The sequence below is a fragment of the Onychostoma macrolepis genome, chromosome 07, assembly GCF_012432095.1.
Source record: "Onychostoma macrolepis isolate SWU-2019 chromosome 07, ASM1243209v1, whole genome shotgun sequence".
NCBI lineage: Eukaryota > Metazoa > Chordata > Actinopteri > Cypriniformes > Cyprinidae > Onychostoma > Onychostoma macrolepis.
Window position 1 is genome coordinate 33,654,103 of NC_081161.1, and position 21,596 is coordinate 33,675,698.

Consider the following 21,596-nt stretch of genomic DNA (forward strand, 5'->3'; position numbering starts at 1 on the left):
TGAGGTTTATTTTCCAATCTAAAAATATGAAGACAAAATATAATAAATCACAATTAATCACAAATCAGAATGTCTTAAAGTTCATGGCATCAACTACATGTTCATGAACTACTGGAAACCCAAGACTCTGGCACAAAGGACTGTGGGTTTTATGCACTTACTGTGACAGGTGTTGCTCTTGTATTACATAATAGGTGGTGTGATCATATATTTTGTCCCTCTGCTACATTGAGGCTGCAATTTCAGTGTAGCTGGTGTGCACTTACAAAAGACATTCCTAGAATTGCTGAAAAGTGTCCTTGGTCCAGAAAGCATCAAGATCCTTAAGATCCTCAATTCGTTAGATGGAACAGATTATTACAAAGACACTGGTGTCTAGTGTAAAATGTATTATGCTATGGCAATATGACACAAGTTAGAGAACCTTTAGACTGTGCAATTATGTCAGAATGAAATGCTGTAACAAGGCTGAGAAACATTGTACTCCAAACCTCCCAATTTAAAAACACAAAGCAGAAAACCTTCTTTAGCCAGACTGGAGTACCAGAAGTCCAGTTATGTCAAAAACATAACAAATTTTTCATCTTTGTAATACATAGTATTACTCCAAAACTAACCATACTGTCTTGCATAATACAAATTACAATAGTTTCCTAGTGTAAAATATTTCATTTGCAATTTCAATGTGACACTCATTTCTTTACATCATTGCATTTTTGTTTTATTTATTCTTTTAATAATTATTTACAAAGAAATTCTGAAGAATTCATCAGCAGAAAAGAAGCATAAATATGTGTACTTCTCTTTTGTATGTTACAGTTTAAGAAACCATATTTTACAAAATACTTTATGTACAGGACAAGCCCCTTTTGAAATACCCTCAAATAGTTCATCACAGAAATGATTTTATACGCTTTTCAAATAGCAAGAATGAAAAGCTGCACATATGAGCCTGGTCTGGCATGAGACTGCCAACAATACTGTTACCACACTGCATTAAAGGGACAGTTCACCCAAAAAGCATCTACTCACCCCATGTAAATAAGTAAATAAAAAGTGTTTGTCTATACAATGAAAGTTAATGTTGTTTTAAACCCCATAAACTTCCATTGAACAGACAAAAAAAAAGTTCTTTAAAATGTATTCTGTCATACAGATTTGGAAAGACATAAGGGCAAGTAAATGATGACAGAATTGTCATTTTTGGGTGAACTGCCCCTTTAACTGAATGAGAACTTTCTTTACACTGCTGGGGAAAGCCCATGTTTTCATAAATCAGTGTTTCACTCCATAATAAATTTGATGATAATTACAATATTATTAAAACAGCGCAGAGAGCACTGGAAGAGCAACCATTGAGAAAAGGAAAGGGCATCTTATAATATAAGCAAGTTTAATGACGGCCAATGCCAGGCTTAGCAGCGCCTAAGCAGTGCCTCATTTCCACTGATACATTCTCACTAATGCTAGCCATGAGAAAAAAAAATGCTTTAGGACTTTAAGATTCGTTCACACCAACGATGATAATTATAACAATGAACTAAAAGGTTTTTAAGCCAATCAGATGCCACCCAAGCTTGCATGTGTATAGGACCCAATATACTTCATAATTTAGAACAAAGTTCGTTTCTGGAGCTCGAAACAGCTTGCCCAAGCAAACTTTCTGGAAAAGTAAACACCTTGGAACTACCACTGGTCCATGGCGTCAGAATCAGAATACAGCTGATTGTGTATCTCAAACTTCTTTTTAAGCGAAGAACAATAAAAACTTTGCCGTGAGTATATCGGGGCCTTAAAGCTGCAGACAACTATGCGGTTATAGCAAACAGAAAGTTACCGTCCGCTGGAGTGGACACTAATATAGTTCTTGTTATAGTTAGCGCTCTTGGTGTGAACATGCCCTTACAGAGTGATGACCCCACAAACCTATTCTTGCACTGTGTAGTGATTTTCAAACCTAGGACACTCTTGATCAGTCCCTATGAGTTTTGCTCAAGGTATTCATCTATCATGGTGAGATTGTTCAGCCAGTCTTCATTGTTGCCCACCAGAGTGTCTATGAAGTCCACCTCCGCACGGCCACCGCCTCCTCCTCCAGGTCCTTGTAGCCCCGCTGCCATTGCCCCATTGCTCTGATGCTGTGGGGTGTAGTCATAGGAAGGCAGTTTATCTCCGGGGTTGTAGCCCTGTGGTGAACAGTGTTTCCTGGCAGAAGCAGTCTGGTAACTAGGAGGCCCCATCCCATGGGCAGGGTGCATCATGGATGGACCTCCTGGTTTCATAACAGCTAGAGCGGAAAGTGGACCTCGCATTCTGAGGTTCTGTTGGGACATGGAGGATAGCGGCTGGGTGGTGGGCATCTTCTGGTCCGGTCTGCCAACCAAACCAGGGGCTACTTGATTAGGAGGAGGACGGGACCCAGGGAAGTTGGCCGGCATACCTGCCATGCCGGATCGCTGTGGAAACTGAGGACCTCCGCATCCAGGTAGGGCTCCTCCGGCGGGGAAAGGATGTGGGTGGTTCGCAGGGTCCATATGCGGTTGCACCCCTTGTTGGTGCTGCCAGAGCTGGGACTGTGACGTGGGCTGCTGCTGCTGGGGAGGGAACATCATACGCGACTGAAGAGCTCCAGCTTGGTGCAATGCCTGCCGCAGGTGGTGGGTTGGCACGGGACCGCCTGGTAGGTTGGGGCATGGCATTCCTGGTCGCGTCACAGCGTGAGCCGGGTGTAATGGTTGACGTGGAGGCCCACCCATTCCCATCATGCTCTGGCCAGGCTGCATCGCCATTCCAAAGTCTTGCGACGGGTGGCAGAGGGGTTGTTTGGAACCTTTGCCACACACGTATCCTCCAACCGACGGGCCCATCTGAGAGACCGAGCTGGAGGAAAGACCCATTCGGTTTGTGGGTAAAGGACCACTATGGGAGAGCATGGAGGAATTCAGCTGTTGAGAAGCTCCCAGAGGATATCCACCACACTCTGGAGGGAGCGGTCGACCTGGACCTGCAAGACAGCAAAAATAGTTCACTATTGGTATACTATTATTTAAAAGTTTAGCGTTGGTAAGACTTTTAATGTTTTAAAAAGACATCTCTTATGTTTACCATGGGGGTATTTATTTGATTAAAAATACAGTAAAACAGTACTATTGTGAAATCTAATTATTTAAAATAAGTAATTTCAGCAGCCATTACTCTTAGTGTAGGCTTCAGTGTCTCATGATCCTTCAGAAATCATTCTAACATGCTGATTTGGTGCTCAAGAAACATCTCTGCTTATCACTGTTGAATACAGTTGTGTCACTTAATGATTGTGGAAATGATGATATCAATTTTTTTTTTTGAAAATCGAAAGCTTATTTAAAACAGATTTTTAAATCTGTAAAAGTCTTTTTGGGACATTTTTTTTAAACTATTTAATGCATCCTTGTATCAAAAGTATTATTTTTTATTTATAAAATGAATGAAAGAAGACAGATGGGAGTGTATATGAAGAGTTCAGATGCAAAAGCCTCTAAGTGCCATCTGAAATTTTCATCTAAAATTAGCATTTTTTATCAGGCTGCTATGTTTAGGTTTAGTAATTTTACTCTAATGGCAATGTGTAGGTCCTTTTCTATGCAATTAAAGTGAAATAACTGAACATAAATATAGGGGCCTGATAAAAATGCTCATTTTAGAAGAAAATTTCAGATGGCATTTAGAGGCTTTTGCATCTGATCTCTTCATATATCAAAATTCTGGCACTAAATAAAAAGTATTCCATACTTCTCACTCCAAAGGCTGCACCTACAAGTAATTACACAACTGGTTATTTGCATAAAACATGCCCAAACTATGTCCATATAAGGGCTTCTGTATTTTTATTTGTTTCTTTTTTAGAAATGTATCATTTAATTTTAAATTCAGTTATTCCATTTCTATTAATACATTTTTTTTTTTTTAAATGTCAAGTCTTAATAAATGATTTGCCCCCAGGAGCATTTTTGTGTGCGCAGTTTCAGAATTTTCTGTGTGTAAACTTTTTTGCATTTTGAAAAAATTCTGTGTTTAGATTTTATGCAAAAATGGTAAAGGAAACCCAGTAATTACCATAGTTCATGTTATATGGTGATGATACTTTACCTTGAAATGGTGCCACCTGTTGGCAGTCTGTGATATGCCCTCCATTCATTTGCTCCATCTGCCTTTGCTTTTCCTATAAGCAGAAAATAATACATTAACACAATTAAAGCAATCAAATACTAGCTCTTAAGAAGTGCAAATCAAAAGGCCATTCATCCAAAACAACAAAATTACAATTTAACAGAATAATACATTCAACATGCAGTTTGAGAACTGACTTGTTGTTGAAGCTGCTTGTTTATTAGCTGATTCTTAAGCATCATGTTGTAGTTGCTGCCCTGGGGTTGCCGTGGCACAGCTGACGGAGGGTCCTGAAGCGGTGGCACCATTCCTGCACCTTGATCCTAAAACACACAATAAAAGAAAGATCACTATTAAACCTGCACGCACCTTCAAACTACATTTTAGATGTGCATAACTCAAATGCATCAAAACAATAGCTGCCATATTCACACAGACATGATCTCACCTTCACTTGACCCACACAAACAACTGTAACTAACTACGCATAATCTCACCGTGATCAAAGACGTGACGCCATTCAGTGTAACTCAACACCGCTAAAAAGGTCATCTCAACCAAGCCCACATGTTCTAACAGGGCTTCTTTCCTTAGCAAAGTTGTAAACATCTGTAAATAACCACAGAGGATTCAGACCAGACCCTGCCTTCCCAGAGCCACGGACGTTTGTTTTCGTTGGCTTTGTCTGAATGCACCCCTCCACCCGAACAGTCCAGCTAGGCATTCCCATATTCCCATTCCCACAGAAGAAACACTCCCCACCCTCTTCCCTCCCTACTCCCATCCAAATCCTGAAAACATATGCGTAACTGGAGTAGAACATTAATCACGGACCATTATGAAGACGTGGAGAGATAACCACTTCATGTCTGGCATACCGTCCATGGCAGAATGCAACGATCTGCTTCACGTCATAAAGACACAAACACAAAATGAAATTACTGGGTTTATTATGTTGCGTGAATTCAATTAAATCTCCAACTACATATTAGCTATGTGTGATGCTAAGCATATCATGCTCAAGAACAAGCAGAGGTAATCTGAGGCACTAACAGACACTCCTAGCATGAATCTGGTGTAATCATCTTTGCTTGTAGCAGGCAGGGTGGTGAAACGGCTTCCCAGGGGGAATATCGTGGTGCTTTGCAGTGGAAATGAATGGCTTGTCTGCAGCACTAGTGCTGGTAATGGATATTGATCCAGCACTTGGGTATGTGCAGCAGGAATGAAGAGCTGGTTTAGATGCATGCTTTTGTTGGTTGTGTTGTGTTAGGGCTGTGCCTGAGAATTGCCCATGCACAATTCTGTTTGCCATTAAGAACTAACACTTCTAATGATTATAAAGAACACTCACATCTGTAACTTCTTAAAGGAACAGTTCATCCAAAAATTTTATATTCTGTCATAATTTAGTAAGCTTCAGTCACCAATCACTTAAAGTCATATGGGTTTGAGCAAATGATGCCAGGATTGGAATTTTTAGTCAAACTATCCCTTTAAGATATTATGAGTAATGCTTAAATGTTATTTAAACATTTTCTATTTCGTCAGCCGCTCAGATGCTCTGCAAAGCCCAAGGAAAGAAAATAGTCAGTTGATTAGTATGATAATCAGCGGCTCTCTCACAAATCCAGCAGGGAGATATGAATAAAAACCTTGATTTTCCCTCTAAACAAACGCTAGATGGCACATGCGCACTCTCACAGTTCGTAACAAAAACAGTACGCTCTGCGCGTTTAACCGCTTTGATCCACCTCAAGAGTTTACGGTGAGCTTTTCTGTCGCCTGTCTTTATCGATCCCCTTATTGTAAAAACCCCAGTCTGTTCTCTATCAAGTCAGCCTAGTGTATTTATTGATAAATATAAATGGTTATACTCCGTGACTTATGTTTTAGTCTGTCAGGACGCAGCTTTGCGCTCCATCCGGGAAAGCTCGCCAAGTTAAACAGCGTTTCCGATTGTGCCCTCGATAAGAGAGGGCCTTTCATTCTTTTCCCCTGTCCTAAGCTACACCCCAACACCTCACAAGCTTTTCAGAGCCTCCAGCAACACACGCACGTTTCAAGTAAAGCAGTCCGTCAAGCAAACCGCCTCCCCTTTCCGTTCCGCGCGCTCACTCAGCTTTTCATGCAACTCACATTTCAGCGTGCATTTAATAGATTAGATATCACAGCGGCAGAGGTTATCAAAGCAATCCGCTGCCTTTGTTGTCGAACAGAATGCAACCGTTCCTGTGCGTACAAGACGGTAACAAAGAAAGAGAGATATGTTTAACCCTGTCAAATCCATCGGGGTGGAAAGAAATGTAAATTTGGATTGCTCTCTCTCTCCCTCTCTCCATTTGTATTGCAGTATTGTGTTTGCATTGCAAAATAAGTACAATAGCAATAAAGTAATACTATTAATAAATAAAATTATCAATAATATAAAAAAGAAGTACAGGATATTATTTCGAAAGCAAATGTAAGCAAAATGATCTAAAAAGAACATAATTAAAAGTGCAGAGTATTATTTCGAAAGCAAATTTAAGCAAAATTAGATGAATTAAAAGCTATATAAAGGCATAACGATGAAAAACAGCACTAAATATGCCCTAAACCACATAAAAGAGACGTAATTACCCATATCAAACTAACAAGAGAAATAAAACCAATTATGCGTTTGCGTGCTGCTGAGCATGAAAGGATGTTCTCTCACTTAACCCAGAGCGTGCATGTTTGACCTTGCTTTTGTCATCTGAACCAGGGTTATTATAGTTTTTTGACATTTATTTATTTATATATATTTTAAATTTCGTTTTAGTTTTCATTATTTCATTTGATTTATTTCGGAAGAGTAATATTTTGAGTTAATTTAGCATAGTTTAAATGACTCATATCCCTTTACAAGTTTTTTTTTTTTTTTTTGCAGTCACTTATTGCAAATGTACTCACTCCAGTACAGTTCACTCCAATAGTTTACTCGCATACAGAGAGTGAATTGAGGTAGGTTGTTTTACCATAGATGCCCTCATTCATAAACTATTACAATCCTCCAGGGTTAAACATTTAGTTGCATCCTTTGATTGAGACCCCAAATTAAACACCAAGTAAGGCTTTATTTGCCAAAAAAATAAAAACAAGTGGAAAATCAAATCTCTCTATATTTAGGTCCATTCTCCAGGCTTTAGCTAATTGTCATGGGAAAATGTCTGAGAAGCAGCAGTGCAGGACTATAGGAAGGGAAAGAGAGAGAGAGGTTGTTGTTGAATGTCAGTGAAGTCGCTTTGTCATGCAACTCCAAGTGACCTTGCTGGGAGCAGAGAGGGGGAGGGACAGAGAAGGAGGGAAAGCTTATGACTGCAAGAGTTAGGAAAGAATGAGATGAGGATGAATGGAGTGGGCAGAAAGCGAGGAATAAGAAGAGAGAAAAGGACTGACTCAGGCACACAACTTTTGCAAAACAGGTAGAATTAGAAAGCGCAGTGGATAATGGAAGCAGACACGAGACAGATAGAAAGAGAGAGTGCATGCAAGGAAAGCGTGCGAGAGAAAGTGGGACAGAGTTGTGTAGAGAGCTCCGCTTTGTCGTCCTGGCAGTAGTCCAGCTGTCCAGAGCACAGGCACTAAATACTGCTTTTATCTCCACAGTAACCAAGTTTATTTACGTCTATTGCCTTGATGGTGGGGTTCAATTGCTATGAAATGATGACCGACACAGTACCGACTTTCTTTACAAATGCATAAGCGTCTGCCTCGAATCGATAACCTCTGATAATATTTAATATGCATGCCCAGATTCATGCTTGCACACTTACGGCGATACGTATGTACGTATTCGTGTGTGATAATGGGAGCGGCTCACATCATTGGGCATGAGAGGAGGATGTTAATGAATGTGATGCCTGACCTACTTCCATAACAACACATATCAGCTCCCTCTTTCTCTCTCTCTCTCCTTCTCTGTTTGTGTGGCTTGGAGACAAGATCCAGTCTTCATGCCAGTCTGGTTAACCACATTGTGCCATGTCTACCATATACACCCCATCACAAAAATGCAATTCTTGGGGCGCCGAGGATTTCCACGTGTTTTGTTCAGACACGTAAAAATAGATTTAAGGTTAAAAAAATCCTGTTATTGAGGGGGAAAGCGAATAAAGATCGGAGGTGTGTGGGTGGATGGATGTGAAGGAGAGAACAAGCTCCCCCAGTCTTGCTGCTTTGAAGCCTGCTAACTATCCTGGGACCCTTTGAAACACCGCCTCAAATTCCCGAACTGTTCCTGGCACGCACTTCTGCACACACACACACACACACACACACACACACACACACACAGACACAGACACACACATATTCACCCATCCCCCTACCAGTGCCAGACACTGGAAAGCGTAAGATGCACACACACACACACACACTTGTGTGATAAAGCATGCCCACATACTGCATTCGCACAAAACATATTTGCACATTAAAAATGTTCTCACACGTACAGTACACACATTCACACACACCTGGGCTTAGAGGGAAAGAGCCGCTGCCAGGCTAGTGTTAACTTGGCAGAGTGCTTAATTTATTCAGTATTCATTCCTGCCGCAGCTGGGCTCTGTGTCCTCAACCTTGCAGAACCACAGAACCGCGCTGGGCTACGATATCTTCGGTGCGGCTCTCACACCTTAGGCCCTGGCGGACCGTTCTAATTATTACTTAGTAAATTCTTGAATTGCTTTACTTTACCTTGGCTGTCTTCTAAGATCCGTCTCAGCAGTTCTATAACAATGAGGCTCTCTTTCTCCACGCTGGATGCAGAGGCTTATTTGTTTGCATTTGTCCGAGCTAGGCCCCTCCGAAATACCCTGGAACCATATTCTCTACCATCTGTGTACACCCCCCTCCCGCCCCTCTCCTGTCCACCCTCCTCCCTCCATTCCACCTCAGGGCAAGGTCACTCGGGACGGGCTCTGCTTAGCCGCTACACTACAACACAAAGACAACACGGTCGGCCTTCAACTGCATCTGAACGAGTGGTTTATTAAGCCATTTTAGCCACTGTTACGTCTTGTACTGTTAGAGTGAATATTCTCCACACAGAGTCAGACCTGTTATAATCTCTTACTATACACTGAATAATAATGCTAATTGATTAAACAATTATACAAATTATTGAAGTCTTCTAATATAAAAAAGAGCTCTACAGAAACTGAATCAATCAAAATTCTCAATGCATGAGTTCTCATTAGTTATAGACCAATATATCAACCAGAAGGATATTGGGTGTGTTGGTTGGCTGACTAATATGTTAGTTCAATAGATGATGCATATTTTCAAATGTTTATATTTTTTAATTAATATATTTATGATTAAATTGAAATATTTTTTAATTTAATAAATAATGTACATTTAACAATTTAAAAACATTTACATATAATTTAAATATAATCAATAAAATAGATCATAGGAGGTTAGTACAATTTAATTAAAATACATTGTGCCAATTCACTAAAACTATATTTATATATTTTTTTAATTAAGAAAAATTCAATTTAGATATGCTTAATGATTTATTACATTGAAAAAATGTAAATAGAATGTTTAATAAAATGAATTCACTTAAATGCTATTTAAAGTTACAGACATTTAATAATTTATTGCATTTCACATAAAAAAAAACTGTAAATTAATACATAAATGATAGAGGTTTATACACTTTAATGAAAAAATTAAAAAAGAAATCTAAAAAATACAAATACAAAAACAAACAAACAAATAAAAAGCATATATCTACATTATAACAGCCAGCAATTGGTCATCGGTAATTGAATTTAAAATTGAATGATGGTTGACTACTAGTTCACATGTTGCATTTACACAGCGTCTTTCACTTCCTCTCTTCCATGAAAAACACAGGCTGCTGTAACTGGCTGCTCGCTTCCCTGATGTCTTACAGTCCCCGATTGGGGACAGACCTCTGGCATTTCTTCTTTTTTGATCTGATCACATGTTCAGCCTTTGCGTTTCTCATCTACTGGGCAAACACAGTGTCTATTTGACTACACAGACAGGAGGGCTTTGTTTCCAATGTAGACTGTTTACAGGGAGAGAGAAAGTTTGATTTCCATGTAGTTCTCTTGAGATACTGATACCTTGCAGGTGTATGTGTGTGTGTGTGTGTGTGTGTGTGTGTGTGTTTGTGTGTGTGAGTGTGGTGCAGAATACCAAGCACACAGGTCTGGTGGCTCATATCTAATAATGAGAAGGGAATGGGGAAAGATTATCTGGAACAAAGAAATTAAGAGCTGAAGAGCTGAAGAGCAGTGTGTGTTGCCACAGTGTACTATTTGACCTCTCATTTGAAACCAAAGACACTTTTTTCAATTAAAACACACACACACACACACTTGTTTTTCTATTATAGTGTTGACTTTTCATTGACTTCTACTGTTTTATACTGAGCTAATGATAATTTCTATACCCTTCCTCCTAAAAATAACCCTGACAAAAACTTTTTTCAAAAGGATGTTGAAAAGTTATTCCCAAAAATGAAAATTCTGTCATCATTTACTCTCCCTGGTGCTCAGTGTTGTTTCAAACCTGTATGTCTTTCTTTCTTCTGTGGAACATAAAAGAAAAGATTTTGAAAAATATCCCAGTGCCTTTTTGTCCATACACGTCCCGTCCCCGCCAAACATTGTACCTTTAGGGGTACAACGGCTAATTTATTTATTAATTTTGCACTTTTTTTCTGACAGTCTACAGTGGAAGTCAAAAACTGCTTGGTTACTAACATCCATAAAACACCTTCTTTTGTGTTCCACAGAAGAAATAAAATCATACAGGTTTGGAATGACATGAGAGTGAGTAAACGATGACAGATTTTTGGGTGTGCTAGCACTTTAAGACCTTATTTTGTATGTTTCTTCAGCTGTTTTCTCATATGAACTGCTGGCTAGTCCACAAAATGCAAGTGAAACTTGCACACAAGAAAATAATTAACCAAAGTTATTATTTTGCTCCATAAACCAGTTATGTGTAGATGAATTCTCCCTAAGAGGCTTCCTCACATCACAAATACACAACATTAAAAAACAAAACTTCAGCAAGGTTCAGTTTGCATCCTCTGGGATACACATGATAAAGCTAAAAATCCACATTTTAGTTTAAAGAGCACTGAAGCACAAAAACATATTTTAAACAAGCACTTCAGCAGCACATCGCAAACAGTGTATGTGCAGTTATTAGTGAACTAAGCTGAAAGAGTTTTTAATTATTCATCCTCAGCTTAGAGTTAGAAAGAGAGTTGTTAGCTATAACACGGCGGTCTGAGAGATCTCAGCGAACAAGCCGTGGCTCCTCTGGCTTTCAGTTTGCAAGAACAGTCAACAGCACACCAGAACTTCCTTCCTGCAGACCACAAGTGTGTGTGTGTGTGTGTGTGTGTACAAAGATTCATGAACATCAGGCAGTACTACTTCTGTCTGAGCACCAGCACAACACCTTCCCTAGAGGTTATTCATACAGACACACACACTTCCCTCATTCCTGGTCATTATGAGACTCTTTTATTATTTAACTCTCTCTCACTCCATCCTTATTCAATCTGCTCCATTCCACTGTTATTCTTACAGACATGCACACTGAAACACACACACACACACACACACACACACACACACACACACAGACAGTCTGAGAGGGATCGTGGGGGGATTACTGCTGTCAGGATAGATCAGCTGCTTAGACCACTCACCCTTGTCTAAATCAGACTGGTAGAAGCTACATGAAACAGGCAATCCTTTACAAACACTTTATAAACACCTCAGACGCTCTTTCTAAACCTGTAATCGTAGCTTATTAGCCTCTAAGACACTCCACAAAGCTACCATGACAGGCTGTCGCCCTAAAATAACACTCATTCCGTAGGGTTTTATCTTCCTTTAAGCACACAAATGTTTTTGTAATGCATTTACGTTTTGGCTTCCATTTCAAAACTGGATGAGTGAAACACAAGAAATGCTGAAATAGAAAGTAGCTATTTAAATCTTTGTGTTGATTTAGCTAAAAGCTGAACCAAACCATGTCTGTTAGCTAAAAGCTTGAGAAATTGCTATAAACCCCAAAAGGGTGGTCATAACCCAGACTCACTTGGCTACTTAATAAATAAATAGGTATATGAATTAGAAATATAAATAAATTCACAGATGCTGCATTTATTTGATAAAAATACATTAAAACAAAACGTCTGCTAAATGACTAAATGTATTTGTCATTTAGCTATTAAATGTATTAGTCATTTAGACCCTATTTAGCATCTGCTAAATGACTAAATGTAATGTAAATGTCAAACAGTATATGTACTGTGAAATATTACATTTGAAATATTTTAATATAATTGAAAATGTCAAAGCTGAATTTTCAACAGCCTAATCCTTTGGAAATCATTCTGATATGCTGATTTTGTGCTCAAGGATCATTTGTTTTAGTTGTGCTGCTTTATTTTTGTGGAAACCTTTTATATTCAGGATTGTTTTATGAATAAAAATTCAAACGGACAGCATTTATTAAAAATTATACATTATAAATACATTTGCTGTCGCTTTTAATCAATTAAATGCATCCTTGCTATATAAAAATATTAATATATTAATTTCCTTGAAAAAAATCTAACTGACTATAACTAACTGTATATATGATAATGCAAAATATATGCATTTTTACTTTAAAAAGCACTGAAGCACAAAAGGCTGCTTACCAGATACAATGGTCAAATATACAGTTTACCAATTACAGTTTAACATTACACTGAAACTGACCCCAGTATGTCATGACTGACCAATCAGAATCAAGTATTCCAAATATGAGATGTGTGTGTGTGTTCTGTGACATCTGCAGCCCGTTCAAGGTACTTATTGGAGGGAAACCTTGAGATCCACCAATTCTTGGCTCTCCTCATGCAAGGTTAGCAATCGTTTTCGTGAAAAGTGGGGACATCCCATAGACGTAATGGTTTTTATACTGTTCAAACTGTATGTGCTATTGCCCTACACCAACCTTACACCTAACCCTACCCCTTACAGGAAACTTTCTGCTATTTCAGATTTTCAATACACTCCATTCTGTGTGATTTATAAGCGTTTTGAAAAGTGGGGACATGGCGTAATGTCCTGAAAAGTCACCTTCTCCTTGTAATACATATGTCATACCCTTGTCATTATACAAATTATATGTCCTCATTTGTCACAAAAACGCACGCACACACACGTCCTTGAACATTTTCTCCTTTTATTTATCTAGTATCTCAGTATCACTCCCCTCTCTCTTGTCATGATGCAGAAATGCGAGAGGATCTATAAAAAACCCATGTGTTTTTATGTGGCTGCTCTTTCTACTGTTTTTTCCTAGTGTGACAACCAGAGCTTCAGTTTGATCAGGAAAGGGAGGAGCTACCAAAAAGATGTGAAAACACGAAACAATCCAAGCTTCAGGTTGTTCCAACTGTTTTTTAAATTGTTTTTTATCAATCAAATATCAAGTACAATAGAATCAACACTGGTTACCTTAATGCTATTGTGATTTTCTAAGATAATTATGGGTAATTACAGTCATTAAACAATAAAACAAATGGTGTAGTAGAGCGAGTTTCTGTTTCTGTAAATGCCACAAAAAGATAAATGTCACATTTAACTTGCTTGATATCGATATTTATGAAATAAAATGCCACTGCATGATGCTTTTCTTGCTGACAGTTCATTTTACGACTTTGATGTTTATGACACACATTAACTTTCTTGCTGAATAAATAACTAAAAGGTTAGCGTTAAAACAGATATTTTTAATGCATGATCAACCTCCTTAATCAGCATCAGACATATTGATATTTCAAGATCAATTGGCCCATCTCTCTTGCTCTCTCATTCTTCCCTCCGTCTTAGTTTCTTGAACGTCTTCTCTTGTTTTCACTCTCTTTCACCCTCCATTGTTTCTTTAATAACAGAATGTAATCCTGGATGAATGAATTAGGTTAATGCCGGGGAACAGGTCACATAAACAATATATTCTCTCTCTCTCTTGCCATCTCACTCTCATGCTCAGTAAGCATGGACTGTTCTTTTAAGCACTGCACACCCGGTTTCATTTGGTAAATTGATTGGGAGATTTGTGTGCTGAGTGGAAGATAAAGCCCCATGGGATGAGTGGAGGAGCCGCCACCATTAAAACTGACAGATGTCAAACACGCAAACACGAATCGCACGCTAAGGGGCCACAGTGGCATATCATTACGTTTATTTATTGTTATTTAAAAGGAGGAAACCGAACGAAACCTCTTTTTTCAACCTCTTACTCTGTCATTAGCTACTTGTATTAAACATCGAAACACAGCCAAGTACCTCATGCACAATTTAAAAGGCATTATGCAGAGCACTTGACTCATGTACAACAATTTAATGATTCAAGGGAATGTTTCGATGAGCAATTCTTAAAGTTGAGAACAAATCATGCTGAAAAAAAATCAGTGAGGCAGAATTTGAACTTTTTATTTTTTTTGAAACAAACTGGTGTTGTTAACGTTATTGGTGATCTGTTTAATTATGCATGCCACATTCCCACCCATATGTTCCTCTGCAAGAGTGCGACAGAGGAGGCAGGAATGAACATCCATGTGTGTGATGATCCCCTGTTGGGGAGGGAATAAAATGGGATAGAATGTAAGAGATGGATTCACTTTAGTAACATTTGCTGGACTGCCAACTTTAATCCGGGTTTTAATCTTGTCTAAATTATTCTGTAAAGTATGTTATTGCAATATGTTAGTGTTATACTGGAATCGTTGACATGCAGATTCATCCACCATTATTACAGACAACCAGTTTTATAAAAAACTGATAGAAACCATTCAAATATTTAGGGTCGGTAGGATTTTTATTATTATTTGAAAGAAATTATCTTTAGCATGGATGCAATCAAATTACATTAAAGACATTTATTAAAAGAGACATTGAAGACTTTTAAATTGATACAAAAGCTTTATATGTCAAATAAATGCTGTTCTTTTGAACTTTCTATTCATCAAAGAATCCTGAAAAAAATAGGCAGTACAGCTGTTTTGGATGTTAATATTTAACTTAAACACCAAATCAGCATATTAGAATAAAATTCAGCTTTGCCATCACAGAAATAAATTACAATTAAAATAGAACACGGTTATTTTAAATTATAATAATATTTTACAATATTACTGTTTTTATTGTGTTTTTGATCAAATAAATGCAGCCTTGATGAGACTTCTTTCAAAAAAAGTCTTACTTTTAAAAGGTCGTGTATACAAAAACTGTCTAATGCTGGTTGTTGTATCTTTAAGAAAGTCTAAGTATCTACAACTACATGTTTCTCTTTTCACCCACGTAATGTATAATGAATATTTCTTTTACACAAAGGTCAAGCTGAGAGAGGTTTCAAGTAACGTCTGACTAACCACGGACACAAACCATGCTGTGGTCTCTCGCTCTCTCTCACACACACACACACACGTGTATAACAGACAGGAACAAACACATATGGGCGTAATGTCTACAAGTGGTCGATTTGGTAGCTTAGTGGACTGTAGCCACACCCCTCAGCATGTTCCTCGGCCAATAGGATTGGGTGTGTCTATGGTTTGTGGCATTACTTGAGTAGATTTCACAAAATAAACCACTGAGTGTTACGACTGAACCTTCAGTGTTGCACAATCTGAAAGAATTCAATTTGTACTCTACACTAGGCCTGTTGGAATCATTTCTAGGCGTGAGGAGGATGTTTGCATGAGTGTATAAATGTGGGTGTTTATAGGTCGGTGGTTTGAATAGATGTAATAAATCAGAGCATTTATTTCTGCTATGCAAATCTTTTAGATGGATTGTGTTAATGACCAGTGGATTTACCACAACCTTTCTAATCCTCTGTGATTACTAGATACGAAATTAAAATAAACAAATAAAAAACAGTTTAATTTAGACTGATTTGCTAATGAACCATTAAGACCAAATTGTGAACCAGATTGACTGATTCATTCAAAAGAATGACTCAAAGCAATCATTTGTAATGCTCACTATGTGAGCGTGTTTTATTCTACAGAAGAGCAATATTCAGCTGATTAAATATTTAGAGCTGAGCGCAACTACAAAATGCATCTTCACTTCAGACATTTCCATGACTTTCCATTACTTTTTACTCTTTTGCATGGTTGAAAAAATGATTTAAAATACCCCAAAATTGCTTTTTTGGTCTAAAATAAGGCTATACTTTGACATACACCGTGATATGATGCTCTGATATTAGGAACTGAAACATTTGTAGCGTACTACCACCAGTAAGTGAAAGCAATTTTATAGATGCTTGTGATTGTTGTATTCTACACCCTTAAAATAATATATTTATAGCTGGGAGTGCATTATTGGGACAGATGAGATGGATGGGGAGAAAACGCACGAGAGAGAGAGAGAAATCAATTTTGTTGAAACAGTGACACACTGCACTTGACTGATATCTTTAACCTGCTCAAGAAAACACATCCTTATTAAAGCTATACAGCACACATTTAAACGCACAAATCACACTCAGATCTGGTAATTCTCTAACCGCACCGCAGCATTTTTTATTCCTGCTCAACATAAAAGTAGAACAAAGGCTCAAACGCTCAGCGCTAGTTTTACGCCATCACCCTCTTTTTTTCCCTCTCCCTCCTCGTCATTTTCTCCCTCTTCTGTGTTCTCCTGTATTCTCCTTCATCACTCTCTCCACAGGGTGTCTGGAAGAAGGCGAGGAAAAGACAACAACAAACGACTGCATGTCAGACAGAATGAATGGTAGAAAAGAGAAAGAAAGTGAGAGACAGAGAGAGAGAGAGAGAAAGAGAGAGAGAGAAACACACCCAAACAGGAGCAGGAAGGCGCTGAGAGGAGAAAAGACTGAATCAGCATCCACTACAGCAAGAGCTGCTGTCTAGATCACTGCATCTCAACCGCTTTGGCTTCAGGCTCAGATTTTACATTAGAACACCGAGTGGCGACCCAAAATTGTTTACGATGCAAAAGTAAATGAGAATGTCTCTGAAATACAACATTAAATGGTATTAATCTTAACTATAAACTGATAATTTGCTGCAATATATTAAGATCAGACTAACCACAGGCTCTTCTTTGTAGTTTGGAGTGTTTGGTTGTCTTTGAACTTTGATGGCCTTCTGAACTTTTGACTTTCATGCTCTCAGGAGCCAATAATTCACTAAAAGCACCAACCATGTTTGTCCTCACTGAAATTTAACCCGTGCCAGTATTTAATGCCGTCTGGGTCATATTTTCTTTTAGCTTGTGAAGTTTTGTTCATGGTTTATAAGGATGAGGGCATTTGGACACATGATCCTTTGTCATACTGAACTATAATGAAAATATTTGACAATAACAAAGAACTGACATAAACTATCTGAACTGAAGGTTTTGCTGCTCCAAATGTACATTCTGTGCCTCTGAAGCAAGTTTTCTTTTCTGCTGACGTCACCAAGTTCATTTCGGCTGGTAAAAATATAATCCAATATCAAACCTAATCAAATCAAATCAAGTCCCATCCTATATTATTTCCAACTCAATACACAGTCAGAAATATGTCATATTATCCAAGCTTAATGCATTTTTAAATTTTTAAATTTAAAATACTCGTGCTTTTACATGCAGAGGCACTGATATGAAACAGAGCTAGCATGGTCACTATTAAAGTTACACAGATTTGACATAAAGACATGAACAAATATGAAAAAGCACCATGCATATAGGTAAATGTACTATATCTGGCAAGCAGATACACTAGAGCTGTCAAACAGCCAGTCATCACTGTCAACACATGGCTTCATGTCGTGTTAGACTCAATCTGACATTTATATAACCCGCTGTAACACAAACACAGCGTCTAACTAAATCCAAAAGTCATCACACACGTGGCTGGCCATGTAGCCTAGTTTGTATAAACTGATGTTAAATATACAAAGAGAGCAGTTTAGCAACAGCCGGGAATTATAGACTAAACAGGAATTTACAGCATGACAACGATACAGAGTGAAACATAGTGGCATTTCTTTCACAAATTAATTTGTGGTTTTGAATTAACCCTTTAAACAACTGGACAGTTCTCATTCATTTCTACGCACTGGTATTTTTACAGTAGTTCATGTCTCTCTTGTTTAAAATCTTGGACCGCTTGGCTTTTTCTGCCTTCAAAGACTAACTAGAGCACAAGCCAATAGCATTTGAGCATTTTTCTTTGGTTTGAACATGCACTTCACTGAACAAGTCACTATATTGAATGTGAATTCAAAGACTCAGATTGACACTGAATGAGCGGTCTTGTTCGTGAATGAGGATCTGCTGATTTAAATTATACTAAGGGTAATAATACTTCTTTTCGGTAGTGAATGGCACTGCATTACTACGAATGTTAATTTCTGGCACATGAAAAAAAACATGTTTTGGAAAATCAAATGTGAACAAAAAAGTATTAAGTCATAATTTCTGAGATAGAAAAAGGTCGATATTATAAAATAAGAGTAATGATTATGACAAAAATGTATATAATTATGATATACCAAATCTCACTTTCAACTAATTTTAACTTAGTAAGTAATAATTCTGGCTTTTTATATCAAAATATTACTCGCCTCATAATTATCATCTCATAATAATCTCAGTATCTCACAATTACATCGATTTTTCGTATATATGGCGGAAACAGGCTTTCATTGATTACATGCTCATTTTGTTTTTTAATCCTAGTAAAGACTGACCAACAGATACAGTATATTTGTCTTCATTGTAAACAGCATATATATTGCTTTTACATTTAAAACCTAATCTTTTAAATATGTTTTTGGTTGAAAAGTATGCTCATGTTATATGTATTTAAAATAAAAATGATTTGGTTTGACATAACTTCATATTGTACACATCTTAAACAGACGAGAAAGACTAACAAGAACATCCAAGAGACTGCTTTTGCCTCAGTCCTGAATAAATCTGAGCTAGTCCATTGATATTAAACAATCAGAGTTCTTGTGTAGGTGGATATTTTTTATAGACAGTGTATATCACTCAGATACTTTTAGAACGTGTGTGTGTGTGTGTGTGTGTAAAGCAGCTCCCAGAACTCAGTCGCCAAGACTGTCTCACTCTGTCTGCCTCCTGTCTGTCTCTCCCTTTCCGCCTCCCTCCCTCCTTCCTTCTCTCTCTCTCTCTCTCTCTTCTTCCCTCACTAAACTCACATACTCTCTTTCTCAGTGTCGCTCACACACTATGCTTTTTCTGTATGTCTGCCTCATTCTCCTGTCTGGAGTCAGACTCTCTCAGTGTCTCTACTCTGACACTCCTCTCCTCCCTCCCTCCCTCTTCCTCTAGCATCCGTCCCCTCCTCTCTCCCCCCACAGTAAGATGAAAAAACGAGAGAATTAAACATGAGCTGCCTTTGAACAGACAGAGAGAGAGCATTTGGTGCAGATGGGTTTAATCGTTGCTGTTCTTGTTAAAACAGCAACACCACACACACACACACACACACACACACACACACAAAAAAAACAAAGAATCAGAGAGGATAGGTAAATGTGTTTGACATTGACTGAGAGTACGTCTGTAGATTCTGGCGGCTGGAAATGGGAGTACGAAGAGCAGGAATATGCATTTGTGTGTGTGGAAAGCAGGCAAAACCCTCTCGTTCCCTTAATAAAATACTGATGAGGGCTTGGATTGCTGAATGTCCTCTCTATCTCTGTCTCTCTTTTCTCTCTGTCTCCTCCGGGTACAAAGCACAGAAGCTGACACAACAAGGCTTCTTTCTTATACTCACTGAATAAAATTAAAGGAGGCATTTAGTCTAAGACCTCCTTGTCAGTTTCATTACAATAAATCAAGATATCATTTGTGTCCCTAATATGAACTCTTCAGTAAGGGCTAAGCTGTAGGATTGACACATCAGTTTTCCAGACAAAAATAAAATAAAATAAAATATTTAGGACAACAGTCACTGCTGTGTGCTGTGATGAAATGCTGTTTTGGTATATATACTTAAATGATTTAAGTTATATACTATATAACTTTAGGGTGGTTTTCTAATTGTATTTAATATAAATGTGTTATCACTTCATACATTCTGATGTTAATTGTGCTATTTAAATATAAATAAAAAAACTGGAGTTGATTTTGTTTCCAACATGTCACCCATAAAAAAGTTTTCATTACAGTTGATTACAATTGGACCTCATAGTCAACCAAGAAACCACCAATATTTTTGTAAAATATTGAATTTTTCTTTTTAAACACTTATATATTATAGAATATATTAATTAATGTATACACCAACAGTCTAAAGTGTCCGAAACAATGGTGCAACTACCAATCACAGTAATTTTTCCTGTTTCATTTCGAGTTAGAGATAAAAAAAAAAAAAAAAAGACTTGCAGTTTAGTGAGAGAATAAGAATCAGTCGTGAAGTCCGTAACGGCTCTGAAGGATTCATTGACTCACTGAGTCAAAACCAGCAAGGTTGAGTCTGTTTCATGAATCTTTTTGACCAAGATGAGCCATTGATTTGTGAATCAGCCATCATGGCTCATGCTGAGTTTGTAGTTACACACAGGAAACAGTGGGGTGCACTCTAATCAGATGATATCTAAATCTCATATGGGATGCACAAAAAGCTTTCCCAAGAAGATTTTAAGTTGCTTTTGCATTTGTGGCCACACATGTTCGTCACAGTCTGGAGTTTTGCGCATGACATGTCAATGAAAGTTAAAATGAATACAAACATATCTTATTACCTTATTTGCCTTCACTAGTTGATATTAAATGGTCCTGTGATGTGACAACTGAATAAAGTATAGAAAATTAAAGTCATAAAAGCTGCATTCACAAAAATGAATAAATGAAAGAATTAGCAAATAATTAGAAAAATTCTGTTTACAGTAGTTTTATATGGAGTACAACGTCACTCAGGACACGTCAACTTTCCAAATATAAAACAAACACATGCATGGCACAAAACCCATAGATAACATGTGGGGAAATGTGTGGCAGCAGTGACCTGCCCTCCCTTTGTCTGTCTGTCTCGGCATTTCTCTCAGACACATTTATGTACAGCTGACCCACTTAGAGCTTTTAAAAATGGTTAAAATCATTGAACGTGCCCAAGCAGAAGAGAGGCACAAAACAAGGTTAGACTCTCCACACCCTGCTGGGAAGACTGCTGTGGATGTGTGTGTGTGGTGTTGGCATGCAATATTTTCTCCCATGTATATAGCCAACCCCCCCACCCCACCATTTCAGCCTTGAAGGAAGGACATGAACACACAAACGAGAGAGAAAAGAGAAAGATACATACATATACATACTAACAGGGCTGAGTGGAGATCAGTGTTGTTATTGTTAACTAAAATGAATGAAATGGAATGTAAT

General features: G+C 37.9%; 1 protein-coding gene across 3 annotated transcripts in view; it reads right to left on the bottom strand.

Moving 5' to 3' along the window:
- The window catches only part of si:ch73-211e3.1 (mastermind-like protein 2), a 69,988-nt gene continuing 48,392 nt past the window's right edge, over positions 1 to 21,596 (bottom strand). For all 3 annotated transcript variants that reach the window (XM_058782682.1, XM_058782681.1, XM_058782680.1), the window contains 3 exons: positions 4,344 to 4,469; positions 4,126 to 4,198; positions 1 to 3,004 (listed from right to left, as the gene is read on the bottom strand). In XM_058782682.1, the coding sequence (XP_058638665.1) occupies positions 1,980 to 3,004; positions 4,126 to 4,198; positions 4,344 to 4,469 (1,224 nt within the window). In that variant the 3' untranslated portion in view covers positions 1 to 1,979. The remainder of the gene's footprint in view (positions 3,005 to 4,125; positions 4,199 to 4,343; positions 4,470 to 21,596) is intronic.